At 40.5% G+C, this 27,338-nt stretch overlaps 1 protein-coding gene across 1 annotated transcript in view; it reads left to right on the top strand.

The window, feature by feature from the left end:
- Nucleotides 1–27,338, top strand: part of LOC104253465 (histone-arginine methyltransferase CARM1) — a 79,549-nt gene that overhangs the window by 23,352 nt on the left and 28,859 nt on the right. The window contains exons 4-6 of the mRNA XM_059833509.1: nt 12,924–13,027; nt 13,234–13,338; nt 22,626–22,736. Of these exons, the coding sequence (XP_059689492.1) occupies nt 12,924–13,027; nt 13,234–13,338; nt 22,626–22,736 (320 nt within the window). The remainder of the gene's footprint in view (nt 1–12,923; nt 13,028–13,233; nt 13,339–22,625; nt 22,737–27,338) is intronic.

Below are 27,338 nucleotides of genomic sequence, written 5' to 3'. Positions count from 1 at the left end.
TCTGTAACAGACCAACCAACCAGTCTGTAACTCATCTGTGGCAGGCTTGGTATGTAGCTCTCTACTCCTTGGTGGAAATGGCCTGCTTAATTTAGCACGGGATTAGTTCATGAGCATAGGATGAATTGTTCTTTCGGGTTGTGGTAAAATGCAGGTTCCTTTCTTGTCTTACAAACCTCATAACCCTGGTCTCCAGCCACTTTCACAGTGCATCCAGGCATTGGACATGCCAATAGTTGGTGTCTGTAGATGTGTGCCAGCTCTAATAGCTGTGCCACTTACATAGAAGCACAATACAGGTGGAAAAAAAAGTGTTATTTACAGTTTTTAGTTATTTATAGCATATAATACTCATGGATCTCCACATACAGAACTGAGCTAAAGACATATGAGTGTCTGTGTCTGTAGATAGATAGAGATAGATATATATGTGAAATATATTAAAGGCATACATTGAATTTTACTGTTACTGCAGTAAAATTCAAGCAAAGGAACATGGTATGTCTAATGGTGTTGGGTTTTTTCCCCCAAATTATTATTTCATGTAATGGCATATGGATCTAATGATTCCATTAGCAAGTCACACAGTCCAGAAGAACAAGTTTGTAGACCAAAACAATTGGTGCTGGGGCCCTGGTATGCAAACTGTACTCATTTGGGAAGGAGGCAAGAATGCAGGGTGTGTTTACTTTGAACGAGATCTAGTCTGGTCACATAGACTAAATGACCATTAACTGTTGAAGTTTATTCCTGGAGTGCATATTTTTGTTTGATTTCATCCAGAAGGATTCCAGTTGGTGAGTACTGAGACCATTCAGTCATGCAAACCAAAGCAATGTAAGTGGGGACAACTAATTGATATGCCTCAAGACCCACAGGTTGCAGGGAAGCTGTTCAGCAGTTTAAATCTAAGAATTTGTGTCAAATAATAAATTCTATGAATCATAGAATCATTAAGGTTGGAAAAGACCTGTAAGATCATCAAGGCCAACCATCAACCCAACACCACCATGGCCACTAAAACATGTCCCGCAATGCCACATCTACACATTTTTTGAACACCTCCAGTGATGGTGACTCCACCACCTCCCTGGGCAGCCTATTCCAATGCTTGACCACTCTCTCAGTAAGGAATTTTTTCCTACTATCCAACCTAAACCTCCCCTGGCGCAACTTGAGGCCATTTCCTCTTGTCCTATCACTTGTCACCTGGGAGAAGAGACCAACACCCACCTCTCTGCAACCCCCTTTCAGGTAATTGTAGACAGCAATAAGGTCTCCCCTCAGCCTCCTCTTCTCCACACTGAACAACCCCAGTTCCCTCAGCTGCTCCTCATAAGACTTGTGCTCCACACCCCTCACCAGCTTTGTCGCCCTTCTCTGGACACGCTCCAGCACCTCCATGTCTTTCTTGTAGTGAGCGGCCCAAAACTGAACACAGCATTCCAGGTGCGGCCTCACCAGTGCCAAGTACAGGGGCACGATCACCTCCCTGCTCCTGCTGGCCACACTATTTCTGATACAGGCCAGGATGCCGTTGGCCTTCTTGGCCACCTGGGCACACTGCTGGCTCATATTCAGACGGCTGTCAATCAACACACCCAGGTCCTTTTCTGCAGGGGAGCTTTCCAGCCACTCGTCCCCAAGCCTGTAGCGTTGCATGGGGTTGTTGTGGCCAAAGTGTAGAACTCGGCACTGGGCCTTGTTGAACTTCATCCAATTGGCCTGGGCCCATCGATCCAGCCTGTCCAGATCCCTCTGCAGAGCCTTCCGACCCTCCAGCAGATCAACACTCCCGCCCAACTTGGTGTCATCTGCAAACTTGATGAGGGAGCACTCAATCCCCTCATCTAGATCATCGATAAGGGTACTAAATAAGGCCGGCCCCAAAACTGAGCCCTGGGGAACACTGCTTGTGACCGGCCGCCAACTGGATTTGACTCCATTCACCACGACTCTCTGGGCTCAGCTGTCCAGCCAGTTTTTCACCCAGTGAAGAGTGCACCTGTCTAAGCCACAAGCCACCAGTTTCTCCAGGAAAAAAGTGTGGGATACAGTGAAGTAAAGGACCAAATGACTTCGTGGTTGCTTGCTAGTTTCTGTTTAAAGTAGTGATTCTGTTTGTCAGAAAAGCAAAAAAAGAAGAGTTTTGTTACCTGAATCTTGTTTTATTTGAGATAATTTAGAAAGCAGTTAAATTCACAAATGTGTTCTGTCTTGCAGCTTGAAACTCCTGCAGAGTTTTTTGCGTAAACAATGAGGTGCAGCTTGTTGAGAGGAGAATTTATTCAATGCATTGACTGTAATTGCACTTCTGCAGTTCACAATGATCATGAAGTTCAGCATTTAATAGTCTCAAAAGAGCAGTAGGAGGTTTTACTACTGGAATGACTTAAAAAACAAGAAAGGTTTTGACTTTTAAGCCATACTACATGCACAATTGTAATCCCTAACTCCTCACCTCTGGGACAGAAACTTTGGTTCTGGGTCATACTGCAGTTTCTAAATTACTGCACTGTCACAGAGTGGCTCTAAGCTTTGTAGGTGCCTTCCCTGAGTTAATTCATTTATGTGGCTGTCCCAAACACTAGGTGGGCTTTGGGAGTATGCAGCAATCAGTTTGACCTATTCAGCTGCAATGGAATTAAGCGTCTAATAATAATTTTCCAGGTTGTATTTGGAGCTTGGGAACTGTGGCGTGCAAAAACAAATACCTGTGATGTGATTTTGGAGACTGCTGGTCTATTTGCAAAGCTTAACAGAGAAGGCTGCCACCGACCGTGCCTTCTGCTGGGTCCGTATCCATTAGTCTCGCTGTTCAGACCTCTGGTTTTGCCATTGCCTCACTCTGTGGTTTTCTATGCCATTGCTTTTCTTGATCCAGTTAGAGGCAGCCATTCACAAGTTTTGTGGTGTTTTGAGCTGACTGGCCGTGTTCAAGGTGGTAGGACCTAAAGGGAAGCTCAGGACCTAATCACCTACAGCACTATTTTCAGTACCTATTGTTTCTCCAGGTTTTCCTTGAACATTTCTGTGGGAATGATTTTAGCGTTAGTATTTTAAAGTACTGATTGATTCTGATTCCTGGGGTGACAAAATAAAGGGGATAGGAAGAAGGTCAATTGCTTCTCCCCAGTTTTTGAGTAACTCGGTAACATTCTGGTATTTTCATTAGAATTATTATGGGCTGATTTCTTGCTGGTTAATATTAGTGTTTGGATTTCCAGATATGATTTGATAATTTTTTTTTTCTTCTATAGGCAAGTAATTTAGCATAATTTTTTCCCACAGTTTTAGAAGAAATTACTATATGAAAGATTTTAAATTTCTAGATTTTTTATTCCTGTCTGCTAGATCTGAGTACTGCCAGATCTGCCTGCCTGTAAATTACACTATTGCAGTGCCTATTCTGTGTTGAAGGTGGCAACATACTTGTATTGGGAATTTGTCCAATCATTCAGAGTGTTTAAAAATCCATTTAGTTCTAATGTCTTGTGTTCTGGTAAGAGTGGAACAGATCGGGGGTGCGTGGGTGGATAAGTGTTTAAAACAGACAGTACTTCATTCCAGTGCAGCAAGGTATGTCTTAGAAAACGTTGGCAGTATTTTGGAAATTAATAGCCACTAATTTAGTGCTGCCAGATAGTGCTTTCATGTGAGGCACGTCTGTGGCCACCAGTTCAGGAAAGGCTCTTGCTAAGCACGGCTAGACTTTTTATATACCAAGACTTTCAGCATTCTGGCTATTTAAAACTAGAAGACACAAGTGAACCACCTTGCATCAACCATAGCTGCCTCAATATTTCCATTTCATCCGATTACACTGTACTGAGCCAAATAATCTTCCTTCATTAAAATGTAATTTGTCTTCTGAGGAAGCTTGTTTACATAAAAATTATCCATTCTTTTGAGGAAGAATAAAAGAAAGGATCTAATGCTTCCTAGTTTAATAGTTCCCAAAGTATAGATTATCTTCAAAAGTTTTGCAATATCACAGTAATTTTTACAACGTTTATGTAAATTTGACTACAACTTAAAAACCCATTTCTCTCTGTGTCATCTAATACAACTCTAATGGCTGTTCTAAAGAAAGTGAAATGTTTATATTTAGATACTTTATAATGCCATTTTACAAATCATGACTATTCTTTTGGTAATGTTTTTAGCATAAGATTGACACAGTGGGGGAAGCTTTCACATCTGCTAGTTCACATTGCTTTGGAGTGTGGTTTCAGCTTGAAATTAAAGGTACTCCTTTAATAGTCTTCTTGATGATAACTGACTGTTTCATCAATTTGGCTTAATTTTTGTTTTATATCAATGTGAATCACTTACTAATGGGTGGAATGTTCTATTAGAAGAAAATCAATTTTAGTTAGGATGTTTAGCTTGGAGGTGATATAGTATTTTGCTTTCTGCTTGGCGAAGAAAGCATATATTACTGGTACTAAAAATAGGAGAGGTTTTTGCTTTGGGAAAAGTATGACTTAGGAAACTTAATAATGAGATTTGGAACATGTGGCATCCAGTTCCTGATGTGGAATGACACAAGGCCATCAGTCATGTTTCCTGTAAAAATGGACAACTGATTGAGTCCCCTGTGGCTAATGAAGTGCTTACTGAATGAATTTCTAAGCATCTAGTTCTCCTATGATGACACTTGAAATGATTCACCCACTAGTGTGTATGGGACAGAATCATTTCCATTGCACAAATCCAGACTAATAAAAAAGTTTGAAAGAAGGCTGCAGAAACTCACTTACAAAGTAGCATTGTAGTAAGTGACCAAGTCTGCAAATTGTGATTTAATATTCAGTAATGTTTACAACAAAATCACAGAATCACAGAATCACTAAGGTTGGAAAAGACCTGTAAGATCATCAAGGCCAACCATCAACCCAACACCACCATGGCCACTAAACCATGTCCCGCAATGCCACGTCCACACGTTCCTTGAACGCCTTCAGTGATGGTGAATCCCCCACTTCCCTGGGCAGCCTGTTCCAGTGTTTCACCACTCTCTCAGTAAAGACATTTTTCCTAATATCCAGCCTAAGCCGCTCCTGGCACAACTTGAGGCCATTTCCTCTAGTCCTGTCACTAGTCACTTGGGAGAAGAGACCAGCACCCACCTCTCTGCAGCCCCCTTTCAGGTAATTGTAGACAGCAATAAGGTCTCCCCTCAGCCTCCTCTTCTCCACACTGAACAACCCCAGTTCCTTCAGCCGCTCCTCAATAAGACTTGTGCTCCAGACCCCTCACCAGCTTTGTCGCCCTTCTCTGGACACGCTCCAGCACCTCCATGTCCTTCTTGTAGTGAGGGGACCAAAAATGATCTAGTGCTGATTGAAATACTAGTAAATGAGTTGTTAAAGTGAACAGAATCCCATTAGTCTGATCTGTGTTTATGGCAATGAAAAGCTGTATAATTGGTTGAAAGGTATAGCTTAAAGAGAAAAATATTTTGGATAAATACTGTCAAACTGGTGTAAACCCAAGGATTTCTGGGAGCTTTTTCTTTTGAGTCTGTGTGGTGAATGATGTTGGAATTTTACTAGGGTACTTGTAATAGGTGTCACTGTGAATTTCTGAAGCCTAATACTTGCAACTGAATAGAAGCAAAAATATTTTCTTCCTCATTTGGAAATAATACTCCAACCTCACACATCTTGGATAGTAATCTGGCCTTGATAAGCTTACTGTATTTTTAGTGCATGTTTCACTTCTTTGCAAAGCAGGCATTTTATTATTTGGGTATTTTGCAATTCTGTTGTTCTAAATGGAAGACTGTGTGCCACTTCTTAACAGGAGACAGCCTGACCTGTCTGGTCATTTAATATAGTATTGTGATAAGTGTGACTTACTTCCATTCATTTTTTCAAAATTGTCAAAGTTATTGTCAAAGTTATGACTCTACACCCCTCATCAGTTACAGGCCAAATTTACTGCTTAATGCATTTTAATAGTAGCCTGCAGCAAACTTAAAAATAATGTGGGAGTAGTGCTTCTCCATGGCTATTATGCTAATCTCCTTAGATAAGAAAATCTAACAGCTGTTGGTGAAATACATTTATTTAATGATTTATTGCAAGTAGTATTATTTTGGATTGCTGCTCTGTGAAGTTTGTGAGTTTTTATTCCCCATTGAGTTTTCTTTCCCTTATTCTGTGTATGTTACTTTGGGTTTTTTTCCCTTTCTCCTCCAACAACCATCCAGGTTTATTACTGGAGCCTTGTTTTTTTCTGTTCCTTCTCCACTCTCTTCTCCTTTGGAGTAGTGAAAGACTCCATCTGTTTTGAGTAGATGGGTGAGATGCACTATGTTAATAGCTTGTGTTTGTGTGTCTGTGTCTTCTGCTTGTGAGGATAAGCATTTTGTAAAGAGAAATCGGTACCGCAGTTCTGCTTACACAGAGTGCAACCATTTGAGTGACAATTTTATTAAGAGTGGAGTATGGGAAGTGCGGGAAGTGCTAGAGGGGCCTGGGGCTTCTGCTTTCCTTTTCGGGAAGGCAGGAGTGCGAAAGAGACACCAGAAGTAGGGCTCTTTGGAAGGATGTTCCTGTTATCTTTGATCACAGGAATCAGTTTTAGCTGGCCTTTTTTCAGTTTCTACACAGTTCAGTTTTTAGACTATCAGTGCAGTAAGATCTGCAGAATATCTCTGACAAGTTATCAGACTATGTAATTGATTAGCATGGGCTTAATGTCCAACAGCAAATGTTAGTTAGCTGAGTTGCATAGCTAGTCAAAACTTTGCAGATGAAAGCCTCAGTTTTTCAGCAAGATACAGCTTTCTGTCAAGCTAAAAGTTTTCAAATTAATTTCTGTTTTCAGATATTAATTGGAAAAAAAAGGGGGGGAAATGAGAAATAAATAAAAATCCTAACAAGCTTGGCTTTCAAAGAAAATGTCTGAGAGTTACATTTTTTATGTTCTTTGAAATTATTTGCTGAGGAATTTTTTTTTTTATTTCCTCAACAAGATCCTTATGAAAGCATTTCAGCCCACAAGAGTGGGAGTTTTTCTTGCCTTCTCAGTGGCTAAGAAAAAGGAAGAAACTGACACTTCTGAAAGCTAGTAATACATTCTGCAAGATGAGTTTTGCTCCAAAGAAGCATTTATTATGGGGTACACTAGAATATGAACTAGGCTTTTTTTGCTGTTTAAATAATTTTCCAAGTTTATTTTTGACTTTTAAAACAGGCAGTTTGACTTGCTGGATTTAATTTTTTTCTGTGTTAGGGACCATAGAACACAAGCTTCAATTCCCATCGAAGAGTTTAAGGAGGGCTTTTGATCAGTTGAAAATACAGGTGTTTTAAAAGCAGTTTATTTCAGCAGGTAAAATGCAGAGTTAAGTGCTGTGTTGTACTTACTGCAGTGACTGCACGTCTTTTAGAGGAACCCAGCGCTTAGGCAAGTTTTGCAGCCTATTCCACTGTGCTGGAAATAATCTAGTGTCCAGATTAGCTAATACAAACTACATTAGGCTGCATACTCATAGTGGTCGGCATTCTGATATTTTCCATTGTTTTCAGAACAACATCCAGATGAGGTTCCTTGAAAAAGAAACATCTGTGTTTATTACTTGGGGAGTTTTGAGTTGGGCAGGGGTTTGGGATACTGAAAAGGTATAGATGAAAAGGCTTACCTCTATCCTCAAGAACATCAGGTCATTCTTGTTGGACTAGTTATTGGATGTCTTACAATGCATGGCAAAGAGTAAATGCACTGTAAGAGTTACATTTCAAAGCCTTGATTCATTAATTTGCCAGTCTTGGAGCATGGCTATAACACTTGTAAAGTTTGGAAGGTTTTTTCAACCTGCTAGTGAGAAAACTTTAGATGGATTTAAGTGATTGGGGTGGTGGGGGCACAAGGATTTGCTTTTCAGTCAGTGAAAATTGTAAGTGATTTCTCTGAAGACAGCCATTCAAAAAGTCTCACAGCCATCTTCCCAATTTGTAGTTTTTTCAGAGAATAAAACAAAACAAAGAGTTTGGAGGGTGAAAGAAGATGGCTGTGCATAGCATGAAGCAGCACTTCATCAAGAAGCACTTGTGCCTTCCCTCCCCCACTAAGGACATTAATTTTGGGTTTTACGGGATAGAATAATTTTTGTTTAAGTATAACCCTGATAACCCAGAAAAATTCGTAAGCAAGCAGGATCTTTTTCTAGATGAACAAACAGACAAAAAGCCTGCATGATTTGTTCAAGGAAATAGAAGGACTCCCAGGACTGGATAGAAGACTCTTGAAGGAGTGGCATTTGAAACACTACACTCAGATTACTAGGCAACACCCTTCTTTAAAAAAGCATTATACTTGAGTTTGCTTTTGAAAAGATGATAGAAGATCTGAACAGCCTACCTGATTGTTCCCTGAGATGAGAAAACCAATTCCTTGCAGCATCAAAGGAAAGGATATATAGAGTGCTAGAACGTTGATGAAGAATATAGGGCTGAGAATTAAGAAAAAAATATTCTTTGGCTGTTCTTGAAAAATATTTTACTGACTTTCAGTCCTGTATGGTTGTCTCCTGGTTGCAAAATCAAGAGTTCCAAAGTATGTGACCCACCAGTATTCTAGCCTGTCAGTGAGCCAAACTGGTTTTGGTGTAGATCCTTTTCTGGTCCCCTTACTTTAAATAAAAAAGAAGATCCGGTTTTCATAAAAGCCAAGATCAGTTCTGGATATATTTCTATGTATGACAAATTAAGTCCCCAGATTCTTAGGAAGATCAAAATTACATTTAATTTTAAGGACCTTGATCAATATGCAGATAAAGCCATATTTCATATCACCAGCAGGATGAGGTGTTGGCTAATAAGAAGAGCAGTTCCTTTACAGAAAATACAGGAAGAAAATAGCTTAGTGTATTTACATGCAGAAGCAAATGGAGAGAAGGCAGGCTGTTGTAAATTGTTGTTGGGTATAGAATAGACTTGCTGGATATAGAAAATGGCCTTGAGGTAAATTCTTTTCTTTCTTCTGGGACAGTCTACAAAAGGAAGAAACATGGTGTTCCTTGTCCATGCTAAAGAAAGACAAACCTGTTTCTCTTCTCTATAGTAGGGGGTCCTTATTTGGGAGAATTTCTTAAAACTTCAACATGTCTTACTTTTCAATTTATTTCTTGTCTCTTTGTCATGTGCAGAGTGTTCACAATAATTCCATTTTTCTATCTTAGATGCTAAAGATTTATTATTTGGCACTTTGGCCTGTCACATAAATGAATGTGTATCTGAACTCTCAGACAATATTTGAAACTGGTAGCAATTGTTATGAATAGTATCTAGGCAATTTGCATTCCCTAAGAGATTTCCCTTTAGAATCCTTTGACTATTTGCATTTAAAAGAAAAACAAAATCCCGAATTCAGATCTGCAACAGTAATTCCTTCCTTACAACCTGATCTTTAGTTTATATCTATTTAGCTATAATTTCCCTCAAATAGTAAGTAGAAACAACTAGAAGATTTTTGGTGAATGTTTTATTTATAAATGTTGAGGATAAACTAACTTTCACTGAACAGATGAGAAAAAGAGGAGCAAATTCATGCTGTAAGGGGACTTTTTGCAGTATATTTATTCAGTCAGCACAGGATCAGGCAAGGCTATGAGGATTTCTCAAAGGTGGAATCATTAAATTTTCATAGTTCAGCTGTAAACCTGTGCTCTTGGTTGCTGTTGCTTTTTTCACTAGAGTGTATTTTTTCACTTCCCATCCAAGAACAGCAACTATATGTATATTTCTATTTTTATGCTCATATGTTTTTTCTCACAGTGTTAGCCACTGATGAATGTGTAGAATGTGGAGTTGGGATTTAAAGTTTATGAAAACTTTGAGATGTATTAGATCTAATGCTGTTCCTGTTTTTATTGCTGAATCTTTACTGCTATCTAATAGAGAATATTATAATTCTGTATTCTTCTTGAGGTTGATGACTGAAATGAGACAGTTTTCTCCTCTATAGTCTGCCAGGGCCTCTTGTGATTTTGCAGGTACTCTGTTAGGAAAACTATTATCAGAGGTCCATTATGAAAGATTGTGGAGGAACTCTGTCAACCTCTTGTTCTTTCTATTTTGATGTACCCTTCAACTCAGTGAGTACTAGTTTTGTAATTTGCCAGCGCTCTGAAGAGCTCCGGCTACAAACATCTTATTTGTATATAAAGAAGTACTGTATCACAAGGGAATCATACTTCTTTTCATAGAATCAAAGAATAATTCAATTGGAAGAGAACTCATATGGTCAATTTGGTCAAGCCTCCTTTGCAAAGGAGGTTCAGCCCCAGGTTGCTCAGAGCTTTGTATAGTTAAGTTTTGAAAACTTCCAAGGATAAAAGCTTCTACGGCATAACCTCTCTAGGCAAGCTTTTCCAGTTTTTCTTACAATGTTGTGGTTTTGAAATCATTCTCATTCCTGGACACGAAAGACACCAAAGATGTCCTTCTGAGCTACCAAAAAGTCTCTGCAGAGGTATGAAGATAATGCGTGAAGAGTGACTAGACAAGAAAGGCGTTAAGCATGTCAGTGAATCTGTAGCATCATGTCTTTCCTTCAGATAGAAAAAGAAAATGGGAGACGCTTAAGACAATGGGTGATTGCCTGGAAAAAAATCTCCGCTGTCGAGTGTCAGACTTTTTTCTGGTGTTGTCTCTTCATGCAGAGAAAGAACAGAGGAACTGATCTGTTTTAAGCTGATTTCTGCATCTTCCAGGAGAAAATTGGCATTGTCTGTAATTTGGGCCACTTTTCATTGTCATGATCTGGTCACTTAGTGTTTTATTCTGACCATCATCCCTGCGTGGGAGTGAAAAGGGCATTTTGATGGCATCTGTACATTTTCATGGTAATTTACAGTTACTTCTGGAACAATTTAATTGTTCTGAGACCCCCATATCACCCTAAATTCAGATGTTGAATATGGCATCTTCTTCCCACTGGAGCTGACAGGCCAGAAGTAACAAAGTGGGACTTTCTCCCACCTGGAAGTTACATGGGAATATTCTGCAGAGTGGCAACGGAGCAGTTCTCTAGCAGATGAAGTGCATTTGAATAAACTCGTGAGTTTTACAATTTCTGCCACCCTTACAATCTTCTACTAGAGTGAGGTTAAACTGACCTTTTTGGTCAGCATCAATGCTGTGATGCTTCTTAGAGCTGTTGTTCCAGACTTTCAACAAAATTATTTCATTGCATACATTAGACTGCTCGTAATTTCAACTGAGAGAAATGGCTTGACTCTGGATGCTTACAAGTGCACTTTGTTATGTGAGGTAGCCCAGAGGTTCAAGGGGCTGTGCCCTCAATTGATTTGAACTTTTCTGAGGAAGTATGGCTCTCTGTCATATTTTCTGTGTGAAATTCTTATGGTGAAACAATACATGACTGCCCCAAAGATGGAGATTTTTCCATTCAGTTTTCCATTTTTAGTTATTTCTAGCTGTATAAAGACTGGCAAGCTTGGATAACAATAATAGCGAATTGTGATGCTTTTGCTGAATGCTATGCTGTCTTTATTATACACTTTTTCCAAGAATTTGAAATTTGCTGTTGAGGATGTCTTTCTCAAGATCCTACTCAAAAATACTTCTTTGGCTCATTAAAGATAACTTTGCAGCAACCTTGCTTGTGTTGGGTTGTGTAAACATGGGTCTTTGTTTTCATTCCCAAACAGCCTGACATTAAGCTTGTCCTGATTTCCAAAGCTAAAGGGAGTCACTTGCTATCTTTTACATCTCCTCCCTTTTGGATATGCCAGCTTTCTGCAGTGGAAAAGGATCAGCGCAACCAAGTCTCTGTTTTGAGGATTTCAAAATTTCCTGAAATGATGAGGGCAATTCTCCTTGGTTACTGTATTGACAAGTTTATTAATTATTTGTTTCTGTTATCTTCAGACCCTTTGTTTCAAAGGCCATTCAAAGTATTGAATTATCGAATTATCTCCAAATGATTAGAGCACGTAGCATGTACTTCCCAGTGCACACTTACATGCTTCAGGCAATTGCTGTTTTTATTTGAAAATCTGAGAACTGTTGTAGGAGTTTCCTGTCTCTCTGCTTTAGCAAATGGTGGTGTGGTCTGATTTCTCTATCTTCTCTTGTCCTTGTATAAACAGAAGATGCAAGACTTCCATCCCTGATTTTACTGTTGTCATCTATGCTCCCCCCCTGACAATTTTTTCCTTATAGTGCTTTTTTTAGATACATTCTCTACTTACTGGCATGTGCCTTTCTTTTGGACATCAAGGAATGACTTTATGCTTGGGGGGTTGGTTTGATCTTAAAAGATGGAGACAAAAGCTCTTGTGCAAACTGGTTATTTGGGTTTTAGGTCCACATGATTTTTTCTTTTACTTAATGTCAGAAGTGATCTTGTCCACAGAAGCCAAAGGGCTATAACTCTGAGCTTTTCAGTTAAACTGCTTCTAAAGGAAGATACATGGTCCTCAGCCTGCCTTTTTAGGCTAATTAAATTTGTTTTATTCTAGGTTGTAAACCTCCTCACTTAAATTCATGCATTTCACAATAACCCTAGGTGGTTCTCTGTGTGGAGTTAGTGTAGATTAACCTGAAATGGTAGGTTGAGGCTTATGTTCAGCCACTCCTCTGTTAGAGTTCATCATCACAGATACTTGCAGGAGTTAGCTAACCTGAATGGAGAATCCTTGACAACACTGTTGCATACATCTAGGTGCTTCTCAGAATCTTTCAGTGCTGGCCAGATCTTTGCAACAGCTCTTGTCTGTTTAATGAAATTTGAAACTGTTTACTGTGTATTTCTGAACACCATAAGCCAAATGAAGCATTCCTCTCAAGTGTGACTGAATGTGTTCTTGTCATTGGATGTTTATCTTAATTCACTATCCTTGTGGTTTTTGCTATGTTTGTGTCTTTTCTATTTTTCTCTTCCAGAATACAATACATTTTCAAATGCATTGAAGAGATGCCATAGCCCAAAGAAGAAGTCTGTGTTCAGTCAGCGAACAGATGAAGCATCCGCTGCTCAGTATTTTCAGGTAATGAAATATCAGTGCCAGTTTGTGAAATCTAAGTTACTGTTTTTTGCTCAACCTTAGTCACCAGATTAGTCAGAAAGATAGCTAAGGTTTATTCAGAGGGTGGTCAGGCCCTTGGTAATTGAAGTACCAAGTAATTTAACGTAAGATTGGTGGGCGATGGGCTTTATTTTTTTTCTGTTTTTCCTCTTCTCCTTTCCTTTTAGTTTTATGGCTGTCTATCTCAACAACAGAATATGATGCAGGATTTTGTGAGGACAGCCACTTATCACAGAGCTATCCTACAGAACCACATAGATTTTACAAACAAGGTAAGCTCTGTTAAGAGTCTTAAAAGTTCCAGTATGCTGCTTAGGCTCTAAACTTCAACTTGCCCTGAAGAGCTGATCAGACTGGAGCCTTTTCTCACCTGGGACTTTGTGCATGAATGTACTAATTCATGTGTGCTTTATATTATTGATGTTATTGTCAAGCACATGGATGACAATGCATGATGGTGATGGTACATCCTCAGGATGAACAGCACCAAACATGGATCCAAACATGAGCTACAAATTCCTCTGCTGTCTTCTGTGGACAATCTGGGAACCTACACATACATGTCTCTTGACATTTTGGGCTGTTATCATTCCCATTTGGCATTTTGGAGCTCACATACAATACTAGTTTCCTTATCTTAACTGTTGACTGTGTATTTGCTATTGTGCCATATAGTCTCTTGCAAATACCTGCAAAGGTATTCTAGTTTATGTCTCTTTCATGGAGGTCTACACTGAATGGTTTTGCACCCCACAGTCACTACAAACTGAGCAAGCATGTAAGTGGATCCTGTGACTCCATTCTTACAAGGCAAAGATTTGGAAACAATGCAGGAATTTACAACTTCAGATGCCAAACTCACCTCTAAAATATGTATTTAGATCTTGAAGACTACTGTAATAAATATAACAATGATTATTACTTCTTTATCTAGTCCTCTGCCTCTCACATTGTCCAAACCAGATACTACAGCTAAAGACAAAAGAAAACTTACACTGGGCAGATGTAGGATAATCTGCTTCCCAACCACAGATTAAATAATTTTCTGGTTTCATTTTTTTAGGCTCCTTGAAATGCAAAGCATAGGACTAGTATATTTTACAAATTTTTTTACTTTTTTTTCTGTTGCAATTAGTCACACTAACTAGAGACTTTCTGACCCTCTCCAGGACCAGTCCCCATGCACACTCTTCTCTGATTCTACCCTTAATACAGCAACAAATTCCATAATATAATCACATGTGGAAAAGTATCTCCTTTAGTAAGATTTTTGTTTTATCAACTTTCTAATTCTGTCATTTTGCTTTTATGTTGTGAGACAAAGGAGGATTGAAGTTCTAATTTTCTTTGTATCATTCTTCCATTGTGTCAATTTTTGTTGTCTCTTCTTATGTAGTCTTGCTTCTGAGGTCAGTGTTCTCAGACCTCTCTGTCTTTCTCTATGAAGAAATTGCACATGCCCTGTTATCATTCTTGCCCTCTTTCTCAGTGTCACCATTAATTCTGCAGCACCTGTTTTGAGAAGGATTGGCAGGAGTTTTGTGTGGTAGTGTAGACAATGCCATACAATTGATTTATATTGCAGAATTCCAACTTCCTAGTTATTCTTTACTGTACTTCTCATAAAGCTTGACTTTTTTCCTGGAACTGCATCTGTCCATTGAGCATTGATCTTCACGAAACAATTCATAATGGTGCCTAGGTTCTTTGTTGCTGCTGTTATTGATGATGATGATTCATTTAGAACTTCGATGGTACATGAACAGTTCATATTTTCCACAAAGTTATATTGATCAGCACTGAGTTTAATTTATCTGTGCATTGTCCAGAGGCCTACCTTCATTAGCCCTCTGGGCTCTTTAATCATTGGACCTTGTGTCATCTGCACATCTTGCTATGACACTGCTCACCTCTCTTAATAAAATAATAAAACCCAGCAAAAAATTTTAGGCTGCATGTGACCTTCTGTAAGCGAATAGGCAGTTTGTAAGCAGCAGCCTAGGAATCTAGCAAGAATGTTTTCTAGGTCTCAGAATGTCAGCTAAGACCATGTGAGCTCTGTCTATGATGATTGGGCAGCAGACTGCAACAAAAACGATGGAGAAAATTAAGCTACAATTATTATTTTTTTTACCTTGTTGTCATTTTTTTGTCTCCTCTGCATTTCCTTTCCTTTCTCTCAACTTTCTGTGTGCACTTGCTTTTAAAAGGAGCCTCTGACTTCAACGTACACCAGCACAAATGGCTTTACTACATCACAGAAAAGAGTCTTTAATAACATATAAGCAAATACCAAAGGAAACGTTTCCCTTTAAATGTGTAGCATATTTATGACCAAAATGAGGAGAGTTCTAAGTGTGAAATTTATCTGAATTGTTTTAAGATCGTTGTTTTAACTATTAATTAAGTTTAGTAATAAATTCAAGTGCGGTTGATAATTCTTCTTTGCCATGCAGCTTATGTAAACTGTGCTTCTTTAAAAACTGCACTTAACTATTTACTTTCATAGAAATTAAACAAACCTTTATAGAAACGAAACAAATAGGTTTCAGTCTCTGTAATTTCTTTCAGACCAGAGACAACCCTCCTCTCCTATTTAATTCAATAAGGTTAGTAAACTAGTGGTGTACACAGGGCTGCTCCAGTTTGCTATAGGCATCGGAATCAAACCTCAAAGCATGTGGTACTGGATAATACCAGCTGGGTGAGTGGAGCTACTGTATCATTAGTGGATTAATTTTTGTGCTGGAATGTGTAACTTGAATATATGGTGAAAGAAAAAGCAGAGGGAGGATTTTATTTGCCATTGGATTCTTGCCAAATATGATGTTCCCATGTTATAATGCAAAAGGCGGGATTATCTCTGTAGGTAACATATCCATTCCATTTTTGTGCCTGCAGTAAGGAATTTGGGTTTTGCATACTCTTTGCCTCTGTAGGAAATCTTGCTGCTGTGCAGTAGTACAGCTTGTTTGCTTTTGCTCTTGGTTTATTTATTTTCCCAACTGTTGGAGGTGTCTTGGCTTCTCTTCAACGTACTTAATAGTAAGACTATTACAGGCTGGGTGTTGTTGGCCACCCACCTAGAAAATGATCTCTCTTTTTGCTGATTCTGTTGAGAAATGGCAATTTTCAGAATAAATGTAGCTGAAAAAATTGAACTACCTACATTGTAGCAAAATGCTTTCCCATGAGAACCTGAGAAACCCATTGTTCTGAGACTTGATCTGTTGGAAATATGGCAGCTATATTTATCCTACATCCAGAAACTATAAGGCAGGCAGAAACATTTAATGATGGCAGTGAGGAGACAAAAAAGGCAAAATGGACATAATTATTTTAATACCTCCGTTATTAGAAAAAGTTTTATTCAATTGCCATTTGTCTTATTGTTTCCTCCCTACTCTGCATCCCCCCCAATATATTTCTTTACCTTTGCTGCCTCCTTCCCTAAATTCCCTAGTGATTTATTATACAAATGTTTTTGCCTATTGTGAAGGGATATCTGGTGATAAAGTATATTGTTTTCTTATTCTAGGCTTTGTTTGTTTTTGAAAAAATATCTGTATGAGAAAGTGCAACAGGTTATCTGAGTTGTGCTGGACAAAATTAATTCTAGACGCTTTGGGAGGGTTCTTGATGATAAATTCAAACACTGTCTGTCAGAGGTAAGCTACTTTAGGACAAAGTGGGAGTAGTGCTTGGATTGACCATTTATGTCTATTGAAGCTTGAAAGAATAAGGAGAAGTCATTCAGAATGTAATGAATCTGAGGCTGGATTCTTCACAATAATACGGTAATTCTTACTGGCATATACTTTATATTTACTCTTAGAAGAAGTCACCTTAGAGCTTTCACTAATATTTTTTAGTAAAACTTTGTCTTAGATTTTGAATTGTTATAGAGCCAAATGGGGGAGTTAAAAGTGTTTTAATAGGTTATACTAAAAAAAAGGCTTATAACTAAAATTTACAGTGGCAGTGTATAATGCCATATGAAACTGAGTAAGGGCTGACACATTTCTCCTTCTTTGGAAAATAAGTCTTAAGTTCTGAGCTTTCTGAATGTTTTCATTTGTAGTCTATTTATGAATAGGTTACTTAAAACCTAAGCAACTATAATTAGAAGATCTCCAATAATCCTGGATGAAGGATCACACAAATTAACCATTCACATTGTGCAGGCAAAGGCACACGGTAGAAAAAAAAAAGACTATTTTCCGTATATAATCTTGTTGATAGTAATCTTGATTTTTAAATGTCATTGTAGATATATGACATTTTTGCTTTTAGTTTTATGTGTTCACCCTGTTGTTGCTCTTCCTTGTTTGACCTCTGCCCTCATCCTTTTTATTCAAAAGTGCTTTTCAGGACTCTAATTGTGCAAATACTCAAGCATACAAGCATATTTGCACATGTGAGTAATTCCCATTAAATTCCCATTGGGAAAGCTAATATGTAGGTGAAAGCAGGAGCAGTACTGAACCGTGGTTGGGAGGGTAGGGTATAGGTTATTCCTGACTGATTTCTGGTAATTGCTGAAGTAGCCACATTCACATTTCAAAATAAATACTGAAGCACATACAATCTATCTCCTTTCCTCTCAATAGCATGACATCATCATCACCCAACTATCTGTCTATTATTTATTTTAAAATTCTACTTTTCAGAAAGAAGCATACTAGTACCATGTATTGTTATTTCACAGCACTTTGTCTTAATGACTGCTCTTACAGCTCTTCCTATCTAGAGGGAGCAAAGGTTTCTGTAGGAGATGCCAGTGGTAACAGCAATGCCAATCGGGGAGCAAGGTTTGCTATTGCAATTTCATTGGATTAAAGTAATTTAGGTCAGAAAGAAACTCTGGACATCTCTAGTCCAGACCTCTACTGAAAGCAGGGCCAACTAGACCAGATTGCTTAAAGTCTGTCCAGTTACATTTTGAATGGATCCAAGGATGGAGATGCCATAGGCTCTGTACGCAACCTGTTCCAGTGTCTGACAACGCTCATGGTGAAAAAGTTTTACTATGTCTGTTGGAACTTCTTGTGTAACAATGTGTTTCCATTGCCTCTTGTCCTACCACTGTGTGTCTCCTTCAAGAAGAGTCTGTCTCAGTTTTCTCTGAACTCTCATTAGGCAGATGAAGACAGCAGTAAGCTCTCCTGTTAGCCTGCCTCCTCTGTTAAAACTAGACCAACCGATTTCTCTCAAGCCTCTTTCATGTGTCATGTCCTCTGGGGCTGTTGGACCTCCATGGGACTTGCTGTAATAGGTCAGTGTCTGTCCTTTGCTGGGGAGATCAAAACTGGACAGAGTTCCCCAAATGTCATCATAAAAATGGCCTTTCCCTGACCTATGCTGGTTGCAGTCTTGCTATTACAGCCCAGTATGCAGTTGGCCTTCTTGGCTTCAAGGGCTAACTCGTATTCAGCTTGTTGTCCAGCAGGAGGACCCTTAGGTCTCCTTTTTTGACAAAGCTGCTTTCTAGCAGTCATCCCCTCACTAGAGGCTGGGAATGTTTGTTAGCAGCAGATTCAGTAGAACAGCTCCCCTGCTCAGCTTGTTCATCACTACTATCAGGAAATTATCAAGACACTCCAGATATCCCCTGGATTGGTTGTGCCCCACCATACCACCCTTCCAGTAGGAAATCGGGGTGGTTGAATTTCCCGATAAGTAATAGGGCCTATGATCATCAGACTTTCTCCAGAAGGCATCATTTCCCTTCTCTTCTTGATCAAGTGGTCTATAACAGAGCCTACCTCAATACTATGTATCCCTACCCTGTGTCTTCTCATCCCTACCCATAAGCTCTCAGCTAGCTCATTGCCTATTCCCAAACCTCCATGCACTTGAGTCATTTTTTGCATAGAGTACAACCCCTCCTCCTGACCTTCCCAGCCTGTCCTTTCTGACAGTGTCGTGGTTTAACCCCAGCTGGCAACTAGCACCACACAGCCACTCGCTTACTCCCCTCAGGTGGGATGGGGGAGAGAATCGAAAGAGTAAAAGTGAGAAAACTCGTGGGTTGAGATAAAGACAGTTTAATAGGTATCGCAAAAGCCGCGCAGGCAAGCAAAGCAAAACAAGGAATTCATTCACTACTTCCCATTGGCAGGAGGGCGTTCAGCCATCTCCAGGAAAGCAGGGCTCCATCACATGTAACGGTTACTTGGGAAGACAAACGCCATCACTCCGAATGTCCCCCCCTTCCTTCTTCCCCCAGCTTTATATACTGAGCATGATGTCATATGGTATGGAATATCCCTTTGGTCAGTTGGGGTCAGCTGTCCCAGCTGTGTCCCCTCCCAACTTTTTGTGCACCCCCAGCCTACTCGCTGGTGGGGCGGTGTGAGGAGCAGAAAAGGCCTTGACTCTGTGTAAGCCCTGCTCAGCAGTGACTAAAACATCCCTGCACAAATCCAAAACACAGCCCCGTACTAGCGAGTATGAAGAAAATTAACTCTACCCCAGCCAAAACCAGCACAGACAGCCTGTAGCCATCCATCACTGCATTAGCCATGCAAGCAAACCCACCATGTCTCTGTAATGCCTAGGAGATGAAAGCTGTGCCTCTGTGCATGGCTTTGAGATTCGTCATGTTTCCCATGCCATGTGTTCTTGTGTACGTGCATCTCAGATGGCTTCCCTGTCGTGCTGCTTTTACAAGGGGGTGCATGGGGACCCTCCATTGTGCTGTCTCCTGAACACTTCCCCATATGCCTTCACCTCTCCTCAGCCTATGATGTCTTCCAACAACATGTAACTAGTTTTTCAGCCCTCCCTGCTAGGCTGGAAAACTGATGGCAAAGATCCTCTCCCCCAGCTTTTTTAGATGGTCCTGTTTCTCCCCAGCAGTCTTCATTCCTCAAGAAGGTATTGCACTCATAAAGCTGAATTTCTCTCTGTGATACCAGCTGCAGAGCCAGGTATTGACGCTCAGGGCTTTTGCCTCTAAAAAGTGTCTGTGAAGATCCTGACTATCTCCTGTTCAGCCTCCCTGATGTTTCACAGTCTGCTCCTCTCTACCCATTGCTTCATACTTGGTAGCTCTCCCCAGCCAGAGCCCACCTCCTCCACAGGTCACCATCTATCCCAGCCTCAGGGAGAGCCATCAGCCATTCCATGCAGCCCAGCACCCACACAGCAACATCCTCCCCTACAAGATCTGTCCTGGATCAAGTTCTCTGGTGTGCCAAGGGCTGTTGGTCTAGCAAGTCTTACAGGGCATGCCTATGCATGCCTCCAGCAATTCCCACACTGTGTCACATATGATTTCTGAGCCCCTTTTCCCCTTGCTTCACTAATTACTGGACAAATGCTACCTCTGTGTCAGCTGCTTCGGTTTGCTGTGCTCATTTGTGTCTTCATTAGAGTCTTAATCTGGTCAGGAGTGAGCTTCTGAAGTGATTTTCTACCATGGCCGCTCAGGGTGCTTCAGTTCACATTGTGGAGTGGTCTCAGAGTAAGCAAGCTGGATTAATTTTGAATGAAACTGAAGTGGACTAAGCCAGAAGAAGGTCAGACTAGAGGTAGTCTTAGTAAATCATCCAGAAAAAAAATGTTCCAATACAGCTGTACCACCTGCTAACGTAGATATAGGTATAGTGTAAGAAATGGCATCAGAATTAGGTCTGGTGTAAAAAGCCATACTTCTCCATTGGATTTTTTATGTTGAACTTGAGCAGTTGACTCCTCCTTATACTTTCCACATATGCAGAGAGAAAGCATTATTGTATTTGTGATTTCCACTGGGTATTGAGAAATAGCCTACCAAACCTTCTGTCAGATGTATGGTTCAATGAAATTGGATTTGACTTGTCATTGTCTTCCTCTACTTACATAACCAATACTTACTGCCACTTGCTGTTCTGAAAAGCTGGTTCTTCTGGGCATAGGAGTATACTCTAACACCTGCCAAACCATAGAAACAAAACTGGATCTGTAACAGCCTGTCATCTGTGATATAAAAAATGAGCGTAATAAAATCTTTCACTAGGAAATAAAATTATCAAAGGCAAGGTTCTGGCTTCTACACCAAACTGGAGACTCTGTGCAATATCAGAAGCAATGCTAATATATTTTGCAGTGGAATACTTCTATAACACAGATTCGTATTATCTAAAACAAGTTCAGGCCATGTGTGTTAGACTGCATTCTTTAATACATAACCTAAATGTCATGTAGAGTAACTTTTCGGGAGTGGATTGTGCCCTTCATTCTAAGAGATTATTTTTCTGTCAAAACTATTCTGACACAAAATTATCTCTTTGTGTTTTTAAAGGCTGGTAAGCAATGTGCATCATATGGGAAGCTGGGGCAGAGAAGCAATAAAGAACAGTGGTAACTGGTCATATACTAAGCTGCAGTGTTACTCTGAATCTGTATTATATTTAAACTTCTCTGCTCTTGACTCTTGAGATTGGATCAGGGCTGTGGCTCGGTTTCATGGTTGAAATGCTTTGAAATCTTAGGAGGTTCCAGTTCCAGGTGGCTTAAATCACCTAACGGGCTTGTGAATTTCATATCTTGGATGAAAATTTAGTGAGAATTTCAGCCACAGGGACAGGAAAACTGTTGCTCCTTGTTTTCAACCAAGCGCAAACCCATAGGAGGAACCTGAATGGTGAGCTGTCCTGTCGGGTTTTTCTCAAAGCTGGTATTAAAATTTTGGGGAAACAAGGTACTGGTATTAGCCTAATTCTGTTGGGCAGTATAAAAGTGGGCTTTGCATGAAAGATCACATCAGTCACATCATCTTAACGATTTCACCAGCAGTTAGCCTCTCTTTCCATGTACTTATGCTTCTGCAGCGCTGTTGAGTGACCTATGCAACAGAATAAAGCTAGGAACTAGAGGCTCGTATGGGCCGTTGCAGCAGTCACTGGCTTTGCATTACACTATACTTTGAAACAAAAATTTTGACCCTTTGAAACATTTCAGTCAACATTTTGGCTTGCAACAAGTAAGCCACCTGACTGATGGAGAAAATGAGGCTTTGGTATTTATGTTTAACTGAGTGCCTTTGAGAGACACCACATCATGCAGTGCAGTTAAAGGTCTAATAGTAACATCAGCAAGCAGAACCAATATTTGAACAAAGGTACATAGTCTGGTTTTATCCAAGATACTTCCACATCACAAAGTGATTTTTCATTCAGAAAGACACGATCCTGTAGTCCTGTGAAGAATTATTATTGTCACGTCTTCCCTCTCTCCCCAGTTATTCAGATCACGCTTGTTTTTCAAATTTTTCTCCTAAAGAAACTTCGTTATAAAAATCTATTTCCTCCAAACTATAACCATGTATTTACACATGAAAGTAATCCACAGTCTTTTAAAAATATGCTGTTGCTGATAAAATAAAGATTAAGGGCATTGAAACTCATCATTAACAAGCCTTTTCACTTTTTCAAGTGACCTTAGTAATATTTTTGCATAATTCCAGGCTTTCTAAATGCAGGGTACAGCTATGAAAATTTAGTTACTTAAAAGAGGTGTCAGGAAGTCACTTTTTGATTATTTTGTTTCTTTTTGTGTGCCTTTTGTTTTCAAGGTGGTCTTAGATGTTGGCTGCGGATCAGGAATCCTTTCATTTTTTGCAGTGCAGGCCGGAGCTAGAAAAGTCTATGCAGTTGAAGCCAGTTCAATGGCAAAATATGCGGAGGTAAGTGTTTTTCACCTGAGCCAAATGTTAGAATGGTGTAGAGTGAAAATGTTAAGAGATCTAGAACTGTGTGTCAAAAAGGCTAATGCTGAAGGCTTCAGTGTGGTTTTTCTAAGAAGTCAGGTCTCTAACGGACAACACTTTTTGGAAGGTGATTTTTGAAGGTGTTCTAAATGTTCTGTTGTATCAAATAAATAAATGATGTGATTGTTGTTCCTGTGAAAAACAGTGAACAGTCATTACTGTAACTAAACTTTTTACTTTCAGAAGGGAAAAAAAAAATTAAACCAGATGTTGTTTTCATGGGTTCTGTGCAAAAACATTCGGGTGTTTTTTTCCTAAGGCTCTTGGACATCCATGTGATCAGACAGTTGAGTTAGTTTCCTGCTAAGCGTGATCAGTTAGGTCTTTCAACCTTCTTACGAAGCTGTGTTCTTAAGGGTTTAAAAAAGGACATGTCTGAAGAATGCACGTAGTTTTAAAAGACATTTTTCAGGCATTCCTTTTACTAAGCATTCTAATATGATTAAAAAAATATTGAAGCACTCAAAGTGGTATTGGAAACTAAATGCCTTAGAAGTTCACTTCTTAAAAAGTGATAATCCTAAATAGCAGCAACAGCAAAAATCTCCGTGTTTATTCTCGCAGTCTCTGCTTATTTACATGAACGTCAGAATGTGTGGGGAGGAGTGTGAGCATTATTATTATTATAAGTTTTGTCAACACTGATCACCTCTAGATGAGTTTTAAAAATAGTTTTAATGTGGAAGAGGGTGAAAAGTGGTGGAGGATTTTTCATCCCATACCTAGAAAAAATTTGCAGTATCTAGATGTTAATTTTTCTTTTTGCTTTACTGATCTAGAATATAAATGTTCATGAGCAACATTAGGAGTCCATAGTTCCTCTAAGTCCACACAATGAGCATGCAGTAATCCAGTGCAAGTTCCTTCTCTATGTCCTGATGCAGCAGGCCAGCCTTGCTTTTGGTGAAGGCTGGTGAACACCAACAGTCAACTGTAACATTGTGAAGGAAAACCATTGGTATTGGAAATTGAGGCAATCTGTTTAGGTCTTAAAGAAGAAAATGTGGATATTAGACATTTTTATTTCTCTCCAGATAGCAGTAGTTATTAATGTATAAATTCTTTTTATTTCTCATTTCTGCATAAATACAAGACTCCATAATCTCCCCATATACATTTTGCATTAACTTATGTGTTGAGGAAGAGTGTTGTTTCATACAACCATTTTCTACTTCCACCTTATTTGTGTTGCTATTGAAAAATGTTTTCTTATTACATGTCTGTTACTTTTGAAATTGGTGAGGATGTACTAGCATAACTTAGCATATATCACAGAATCACACAGAAACACAGAATCACTAAGGTTGGAGAAGACCTGTAAGTCCCACATCTACATGTTCCTTGAACACCTCCAGTGATGGTGACTCCACCACCCCCCTGGGCAGCCTGTTCCAGTGTTTCACCACTCTCTCAGTAAAGAAATTTTTCCTAATATCCAGCCTAAACCTCCCCTGGTGCAACTTGAGGCCATTTCCTCTTGTCCTGTCTCTAGTCACTTGGGAGAAGAGACCAACACCCACCTCTCTGCAACCCCCTTTCAGGTAATTGCAGAGAGCAATAAGGTCTCCCTTCAGCCTCCTCTTCTCCAGACTGAACAACCCCAGTTCCCTCAGCCGCTCCTCATAAGACTTGTGCTCCAGACCCCTCACCAGCTTTGTCGCCCTTCTCTGGACACGCTCCAGCACCTCAATGTCCTTCTTGTAGTGAGCGGCCCAAAACTGAACACAGTATTTGATGGGCGGCCTCACCAGCACCGAGTACAGGGGCACGATCACCTCCCTGCTCCTGCTGGCCACACCATTTCTGATACAGGCCAGGATGCCGTTGGCCTTCTTGGAAGGTGATTTTTGAAGGTCATATTTTGGCTCATATTCAGCCAGCTGTCAATCAACACCCCCAGGTCCTTTTCTGCAGGGGAGCTTTCCAGCCACTCGTCCCCAAGCCTGCAGCGTTGCATGGGGTTGTTGTGGCCAAAGTGTAGAACTCGGCACTGGGCCTTGTTGAACTTCATCCAACAGGCCTCAGCCCATCGATCCAGCCTGTCCAGATCCCTCTGCAGAGCCTTCCTACCCTCAAGCAGATCAACACTCCCGCCCAACTTGGTGTCATCTGCAAACTTGCTGAGGGTGCACTCGATCCCCTCATCCAGATCATCAATAAAGATATTAAACAAGACCGGCCCCAAAACTGAGCCCTGGGGGACTCCGCTTGTGACCGGCCGCCAACTGGATTTCACCCCATTCACCACAACTCTCTGGGCTCGGCCATCCAGCCAGGTTTTTACCCAGCAAAGAGTGCACCTGTCTAAGCCACGAGTCGCCAGCTTCTCCAGGAGAATACTGTGGGGAACAGTGTCAAAGGCTTTGCTGAAGTCCAGGTAGACAACATCGACAGCCTTTCCCTCATCCACTAGGCAGGTCACCTGGTCATAGAAGGAGATCAGGTTGGTCAAGCAGGACCTGCCTTTCATGAACCTGTGCTGGCTGGGCCTGATCCCTTGGTTATCCTGCACGTGTCCCGTGAGCACCCTCAAGATGAGCCTCTCCATAATCTTCCCCGGCACCGAGGTCAGGCTGACAGGCCTGTAGTTCCCCGGATCCTCCTTCCGGCCCTTCTTGTAGATGGGCGTCACATTGGCAATCTTCCAGTCGTCCGGGACCTCCCCCGTTGACCAGGACTGTTGATAAATGATGGAGAGCGGCTTGGCAAGCTCCTCCGCCAGCTCCCTCAGTACCCTTCGGTGGATGCCATCAGGCCCCATAGACTTGTCAGTGTCCAGGTGGCATAGCAGGTCATTAACTGCTTCCTCCTGGATCACGGGGACTTTATTTTGCTCTCCATCCTTGTCTTCCAGCTCAGGGAGCTGAATACCCTGAGGATACCTGGTCTGGCTATTAAAGACTGAGGCAAAGAAGGCATTAAGTAGCTCAGCCTTTTCCTCATCCTTGGTGACTATGTTCCCCCCTGCATCCAGTAAATGATGGAGATTCTCCTTGGCTCTCTTTTTGTTGTTAATGTATTTATAGAAGCATTTTTTGTTACCCCTTAGGACTGTGGCCAGATTGAGCTCTAGCTGGCCTTTCGCCTTTCTAATTCCCTCTCTGCATGACCTAATGTGATCCTTGTACTCTTCTCCAGTTGCCTGCCCCTTCTTCCAAAGGTGATAAACTCTCCTTTTTTCCCTGAGTCCCAGCAAAAGCTTCCCCCCGTTCAGCCAGGCCAGTCGTCTTCCCCGCCAGCTCTTCTTATGGCAATGGGGACTGCCTGCTCCTGCGCCTTTAAGATTTCCTTCTTGAAGAAGGTCCAGCCTTCCTGGACCCCTTTGCCCTTCAGGACCGTCTCCCAAGAGACCCTCTCAACCAGTGTCCTGAACAGGCTGAAGTCTGCCCTCTGGAAGTCCATCATTGTGGTTTTGCTGACCCCCCTCCTTACCTGGCCAAGAATTGAGAATTCTATCATTTCATGGTTACTAAGCCCAAGATGGCCTCTGACCATCACTTCTCCCACCAGTCCCTCTCTGTTCGTAAACAGCAGGTCAAGTAGGGCACCTCCCCTGGTAGGCTCGCTTACCAGCTGTGTCAGGAAGTTATCTTCCACACACTCCAGGAACCTCCAGGACTGTTTCCTCTTGGCTGTGTTATACTTCCAGCAGACATCCAGTAAGTTGAAGTCCCCCACAAGAACAAGGGCTTGCGACTGTGAGACTTCTGCCAGTTGCTTGTAGAATGCTTCATTGACTTCTTCATCCTGGTTGGGTGTTCTGTAACAGACACCCAGCAGGATATCTGCCTTGTTAGCCTTCCTCCTCATCCTTACCCATAAGCACTCAACCTTGTCGACACAATCGTTGAGCTCCATACAATCAAAACACTCCCTAACGTACAGAGCCACTCCACCACCTCTCCTTCCTTGCCTCTCCCTCCTGATACGCATATTCTATCCCCGCATATGTACTGAAAGAACATTTCTACTTTCTTATCATAATTTGAATAATTAGAAAGATTCTTCATAATTAAAGAGAATTTTTTTCTGATGTCTGTCATTTAGTTAGACCTATCAAAAGCGCTAAAAATGTTAATATACGGAAGGTATCTCTCAGAGGGAAGGGTGGTTCTTAATTCACACAGGATTTTGTAAACAGATACGAATTTGTACAATATCTTTGTTTCATGGTAGACAGAAGTTTTATGTATGAAAGCATAATAAAAAGAGCTAAAAAGAACTTGATTTTCCTAGTAGTAGTATAATGTGTAGTTGTGAGTATAGTCTACATGGTTTTTTTAACCTTTTGGTTACAGATTTCAACTTGACTCCAGTCAGAAGTAAGCAAAATCACTAGCTGTGAAATGGCACATGCTGTATGTGTAGTGTATCAAATATTTTGTGTTTTTTGAATCCATGTAAATGTGAGTAATATATCTGGCAACTTATTGGTAGAGAAATAGCATTATTCCATTGGGTTTAGAAACTGAATTGCTTTTCTCCTGGGGTGGATGAAACTGCTTAAAACTGTGAGAC

This window comes from Gavia stellata, chromosome Z (assembly GCF_030936135.1).
Source record: "Gavia stellata isolate bGavSte3 chromosome Z, bGavSte3.hap2, whole genome shotgun sequence".
NCBI classification, from domain to species: Eukaryota; Metazoa; Chordata; class Aves; order Gaviiformes; family Gaviidae; genus Gavia; species Gavia stellata.
This window is presented reverse-complemented; position numbering and strand designations above follow the sequence as displayed.